The sequence below is a fragment of the Podarcis tiliguerta genome (genome assembly GCF_965153285.1).
Source record: "Podarcis tiliguerta genome assembly, chromosome: 8".
Lineage (NCBI taxonomy): Eukaryota > Metazoa > Chordata > Lepidosauria > Squamata > Lacertidae > Podarcis > Podarcis tiliguerta.
In genome coordinates, this window is record NC_139541.1 from 70,345,050 (window position 1) to 70,351,049 (window position 6,000).

Genomic DNA, 6,000 nt, shown 5'->3' on the forward strand with positions numbered 1-6,000 from the left:
TGGGCTCTCCTTCGCTGGAAATCTTCAGGCAGAGCAGGTAGTGAGGATCCTCTGGCTTGCGGGTCAGATGTGGCCTTTGAGGCTGTTTTCCCCAGACAACGCCCACCTCCCCACACCTGATGTGTGATGTCAGGGGTCAGGCAAGTAGAGAAGTGGCTGCCAGTGCACAACCAGGGGTCTTAAAGTGATTTACTCCAGCTACAAAATGAGAGGCCCCAGACCATCTGGGCTGTGAGTCCTCGTACCTGCCTTGCAGGCCTTACCCCACCTCCTGGCCTGGGAGGGCATGGCCCTGACTGACTCCAGCTACAAAAGCTGAGACTGCTGAATTGTCAGTTGAGTAGGGTTTATTGAGGGGCGTTGTTGCTATCTTTATTTTAGAACTTACTATGATTTATGTGGAAATTGTCCAATTAGTGTACTTCTTTATGTTTTATTTATTGTTTATGCCTCCTTTTGCCATGTTTGTAATTATCTGATTTTTTTTATAAGCCGCCTTGCACATTGTTTGAACCTATGGAAAGGCAGCATCCAAATAAAATTATGAATGAATTAATGATTGTGCATTGGCAAAAGAAGGCAGGCTTCACCTTTGCCACCCAGTGACTAATGGGAAGTAGAGCTGAAGCCTCCAGAATTGGCTGTGCATAGTGCTTTGAAGGCCCAGCTTTTGAGACTTCAAAGTGCCGAATCACCTGGCATCAGGTGCTTGACAGGCAACTCTAAGTAAAAGGGGTCTTGTTTACAGGGTATAACAGTGAGCCCCAGAACTGCAAGAATGACCTGATATTGCTTGTACAAGTTTGCAGGATTGAGGAGTGTAGGCTTGAGCAGTCATTTTCATGGCTGAATACCAAAGTTCTTTGACAATCCTTGCTGTCTCTTTATTTCATTGCAGTTGGTGGGAACAGCTCCCAGGTGCCCCTCCTGAGGGATACAGATAGTATTGCAAATGCTGGTAAGAAACATGTGTATTCGGGATAGAAGCAGAACTGTCTGCTTGGACCTTCATTGAGGGGTATATAAAAATGAAGTAGTGACAGCAGGCAACCTTTTAGGTGGGCAAGTGCTTCACCCTTGGCTGAACTAACCTGCTTCATTGTGGGGGAGCTGCTTATGAGCTCACTAGGGGAATTATGCTTTTGTGTGATCCAGCTGTTTGTATTTGCAAGCAACTGAGGTTGAAAGCTTATGGGGTGTGGAGAGAGAGATATTGAGGGCTAATGCTTCCCTCTGCTGCACAGAAGCAGAATTGCTTGCTAATTAATAAAGCTAGAGCAGGAAATTGCTCATGTAGCGAGTTTGCTTAGGATTTCCTTCTCACCTTCCAGATGCACACTTCCCAGGATAGTATGAGAGGATACCGCATAGGCTTCTGAGATATAGCCCTGTTTAGTGCCCAGGAAGGGCACTTGCAAGATCCTGGGCAGCTCCTTGCTACCTCTTCTATGCTGAGCAGGGCCAGCAATGGTGCCTCTTGGAGGAATAGCACCCCACCCCCTGCCAAAGTATCTTAACTGGGAAGAGTTCAATTCCCCCAGTGGGCCATTGCTGACCATACTGGGTGGGCAAGTTCCTATATAGAATCTTCAAGCTCCCAGAATGCAAATATGTGGCCCGAAAAGAAAGCTAAAAATGCAGCAGCAGCAAAAACAAGCCAGAAAATGGACAGACTGGCAGAAAGTGGACAGATTTTAAAAACTCCTGCTTGGAACAGAGGTGGCAAAAGAACATAGGCAGGGTGCTGTTGCCCTCTTTGTACCGATACTCAGTTCTGTAGCAAACCTAGTTCGAGCTGTTCGAGCATATAGCTGTGCTGAATACTTTCTGCTACATGGTTTAGGGTCATAGTGGCACAGATATATGAATGCTATCTTGCCATTTGCACTTAGAAAGCCTTGGAAAGGGATTCATGGAGACGACGACTGCCTCTTGGGGAGAAACGTCGTGCCCAGCAGAGGAGAGAATTTTCCAGGCTGTGTTGGGAGGACCTTTCCCAACATGCAGAGAAATGTGCCCTTGTTCATAGAGTGCCTGTTGCATCCTGGAGGTTCCTCCTTTATTTTTAAATCTGCTGAAGCAGGCAATGAGGTTGTCGTTTATTCTCCCACTTTCCTGCCCCCTGCCCCTTCATCTGCTGTGGGCTGTGCAGGCAGGTTGGGGGGCAGCTGCAGACCCAAAGACTGGGAGAGGCAGGGTGCAGGAGAAGGGACACCTGTTGCCTCTTTCCAGTTCAGAGCTGCATTTAAAGATCTTGGTGGTGGGCAAATCCCTCGGTTGTAGCCCTGTTTGCTGCGTTTTGTCCCGTGGAAGACGTTTGGCTCCCTGCAAATGGGGAAATGGGCCTCTGTCCTAAAGCCTGCTCCTGATGTCTCTTCCCCAGCTGTGCGCAGCGGCTACCGTATCCAAGCCAACCAGCAGGATGACTCCATGCGGGTGCTCTACTATATGGAGAAGGAGCTGGCCAACTTTGACCCCACCCGCCCGGGCCAGCCTAATGGGAGGCTTGAGAAAGGTACTTTGGTTGGGTCCTTCTTTACGTGTGGAAGCACACCGCGGGGCTCCCCAAGAACAGCCCTCAGGGACAGCTGTTTTTTAGGAGAGCATAATAACTAGCTGATGACTCATTTGTAGTCTAGAAGCTTTTAACCCCCTCTTGCACTTACTTTCCAGCCTCCGTGATGAGCGAACTGAGCTCTCTGCATGAGGACGATCGGCGCTACGAACTGCGGCAGGGGCTGGGGCGGCTGCGCGGCCAGGCCATGTCCCCCATCAGCGACGTGGAAGAGGAGAGCATGCGGAGCAGCGAGACCAGGCGCTTGCTACCCCCCTTGCGGCGCGGCCACTACGAGGACCCTCCGTCGCGAGGCTATGGCCGGCGGCCCCGATCCCGCTCGGTGGACGCGCTGGATGATTTGGACCGGGACCCTTACCCAGAACGGCCCAGGAGCCGTGGCCGACATGGCTCTGATGATGACGAGTGGCACCGCCGCGACTATTCCCCGGACTCCCGCGACGACTATGACCGCTACGGTGGACGGCGCAGCCGGAGCAGGGATGACCTGAGGGACCTGGACCGATCGCACTACGATGACCGGATCTTGCAGGAAGCGCTGCGGCGGAAGCAGAAGGCGGCCGGCCGTGAGGACCGGGATCATGCCAGTACACCAAGTGGGAGGCCCGGCAACAGGAGAAACGGAGATGACGATAGCAATGGGTTCCCGCCACCACCACCTCCGTACACAGAGACAGAGTCTGTTTCTTCCCGTGGCAAGAATGACCGCAAGCTCCGGAGGGTGAGTAGGGGGGTAGGGAGAGCACCCTGCCAACATGGTGCATGATAGAATTGCCTTGGAGTTTCAGATGAAACATGGCCTTCAGTTGACTGCTGGATCCTTTTACGTTTCTAGCGAGGTGGAGGAATGAGGCCCTCAAGGGCGATTTGTTTCTTTCTCCTGAGGAGATTGAGCTGCTGTTGGTTCAACAGAGGAGATGTTCCAGGGTAGGAGTGGGTACTTTCAGGTGTTGTGGGACTCCCAGTTTCCATCCACACCAGCCGGCATAGCCGGTCTTCAGGGATGATGGGAATTGGAGTCTAGTAGTGTCTAGGGAGGCCACAGTCTCCCCACCCGTGTTCTTGGGGCTGACCCAAATCAAAGACCCAGCGTTGTACTGATAAGAGTAACTGAAGTGATTGGAGTGGTTCAGTCAGCTTTATAAAGGTAAAGGGACCCCTGACCATTAGGTCCAGTCGTGGCCGACTCTGGGGTTGCTGCGCTCATCTCGCTTTATTGGCCGAGGGAGCCGGTGTACAGCTTCCGGGTCATGTGGCCAGCATGACTAAGCCGCTTCTGGCAAACCAGAGCAGCGCACAGAAACACTGTTTACCTTCCCGCCGGAGCGGCACCTATTTATCTACTTGCAGTTTGACGTGTTTTCGAACTGCTAGGTTGGCAGGAGCAGGGACCGAGCAACGGGAGCTCACCCCATCGCGGGGATTCGAACCTCCGACCTTTTGATCGGCAAGTCCTAGGCTCTGTGGTTTAACCCACAGCGCCACCTGTGTCCCAGTCAGCTTTATAGGGGAAGTTTATCCAGCAGCTAGGGCTTTTTAGGATCTGCTATGGGAATGTTGCTTAAAGGAAGACCAAAACTAGCTTTCTGGTTAGTGGCTCCAAGATAGTAGAATTGGAGACCCACCAGTATCAGTCTTTATTATTGAGGCTCAGGAAGCTGTGCAAAGGTGTTTTAGGGGCCCCGTGTTTGGATCTTGGTCAATAAAAGCATGTGTGTCTTCTATTTGTAGTGTTTTTGTTACATCTTGTGGTGTTAACAGCCTTGGGTTGTTCTAAAAATCTGGTGAGATATAAACATCTTAAAATGTATTACTGAACCTTGACTTTCTTTTTGCCCTACAGAATCATGCTGTCAGCAGGGAAAGTTTGGTGGTTTAACCCTTTCCATACCTCTGCCTTGGGTGGATGAGAGAAGTCCTGTGCCTTGGACAGCTACAGCAACTGTGTCTTGGCTTGTTGATATGAGCGTTATTCACCTGGAGTCTATAAAGTGGAGCAAGTGGAGCTTTCGTGTATGCCCAGCTGACAACAGGGACTGGTTGACTGGACAAAACTTGAGAAACAGACCTCTTGGTGCCTTAGGTTTAACTTCATTGCATATCAGCTGAGAATCTCAAGGAGTTTGCACTGCAGGAGAACTTTTAAGCTCCTTTTTGGGTGCTCCTTTTAAATTTCAGGCCTAGTTTTATTTTTTACGTAGTGTTCAGGAGGGCACTTGAACGCGATCCTACAGTACTGTGCTGGAAACGGAAACCAGTGGTCTTATTCTGCCAAAAGGAGATCTTCCTCTCCCTTTTCCTTTTTGAATAATTTTGAAGACGATTCCAAAGAGAATCTACTGGAACTACATTTTCCGCATAGGTTTTTGAAGTGCTTCAAACACATTTTTTTCTTTTCATTTTATTTTTTATTCCATAAAATTTATGTACCGCTTGATTGTAAAAAGAAAAAAAAAACCAACCTCAAAAGCGGTTTATGAAAGTGGTTTATACATGAGTTGTGTGATTTTGTGCGTGCAAGATTTCCCCCCTTTGTAAACAAAGTATAGACTGCCAGTGCTGTAAATATTCTAAGGCAGGCGTGAGAAACCTGTGGCCTCCCAGATGTTGCTGGACTACAAATTCCATCACCCCCGACCATTTGCTGCGTTGGCTGGGGCTGACAGGAGTCTTAACAACAGCGGCATCACTACAGGCTCCCAACCCTTGTTTCTAGAGCGCAAAGAGCTTATAATTTTGTTGAAATTGCTGTTTTATAGAAATGAAAATAAAACGAGTAGGATTGAATTCTTGACTAGGATGTGATGTTGGAAAAGGGTGGGTGAAAAACATACCTCTTACTAGCTTTTGTGTATTTTTTTTTAAAAAAATAATTATTATTCTGAGGTGGGTTTCTTTTTTAAAAAAAACACATGTAGAGAGGGGAGTTAAGGCAGCTCTGAAGTTAGTTGCGTAAATGTTCATGTTTGTGCAAGTAGGCCACCACTAATTAAAGGCTGAACATAACAGCATAAATAAAGGGTCATGCAATGTTGAATACTACAGATTTCTCCCCCTCCCCCCAACAAAATGGTGAGTTCTATGCCTGTAGCGCTGAGAATTATATCTTTTGCACTGACATTTTCCATTTTAGAGGCCACAGTATTAAGTTGTTCTAAGGCAACTGTTTGCTGCAAACTATGTTTCCAACTTCCTATGGAAGATCCTCTGCCAGTGGTAGCAGTGACATTTAAGCCGGTTTGAGGATGGTGTAAAGTTTGTAATGGACACCCATGTTAGGAACTTGTAAAAATTTGCCGTAGGAGAAGCCTTGAGAGGAGGAAAGGCTTGCAGGGGGAGGAGAGAGGTTATTATTAAGGCCTTCCTCCTGTGCTTATTTTTCCTACTCAAAATCTACAACTCACAGCTGCTTTTCCACTCCTGGA

The 6,000-nt window shown here is 48.6% G+C and overlaps 1 protein-coding gene across 4 annotated transcripts in view; it reads left to right on the forward strand.

Annotated features, from left to right (window-relative positions):
• The window catches only part of LSR (lipolysis stimulated lipoprotein receptor), a 30,140-nt gene extending 24,778 nt beyond the window's left edge, over nucleotides 1-5,362 (forward strand). For 2 of the 4 annotated variants that reach the window (XM_083455305.1, XM_083455307.1), the window contains 4 exons: nucleotides 899-958; nucleotides 2,384-2,515; nucleotides 2,674-3,296; nucleotides 4,419-5,362. In XM_083455305.1, coding sequence (XP_083311431.1) covers nucleotides 899-958; nucleotides 2,384-2,515; nucleotides 2,674-3,296; nucleotides 4,419-4,454 — 851 coding nt within the window. In that variant the 3' untranslated portion in view covers nucleotides 4,455-5,362. The remainder of the gene's footprint in view (nucleotides 1-898; nucleotides 959-2,383; nucleotides 2,516-2,673; nucleotides 3,297-4,418) is intronic. The other 2 variants (XM_083455306.1, XM_083455308.1) reach the window with 1 other exon arrangement.
• The last annotated feature ends 638 nt before the right edge of the window (nucleotides 5,363-6,000 follow it).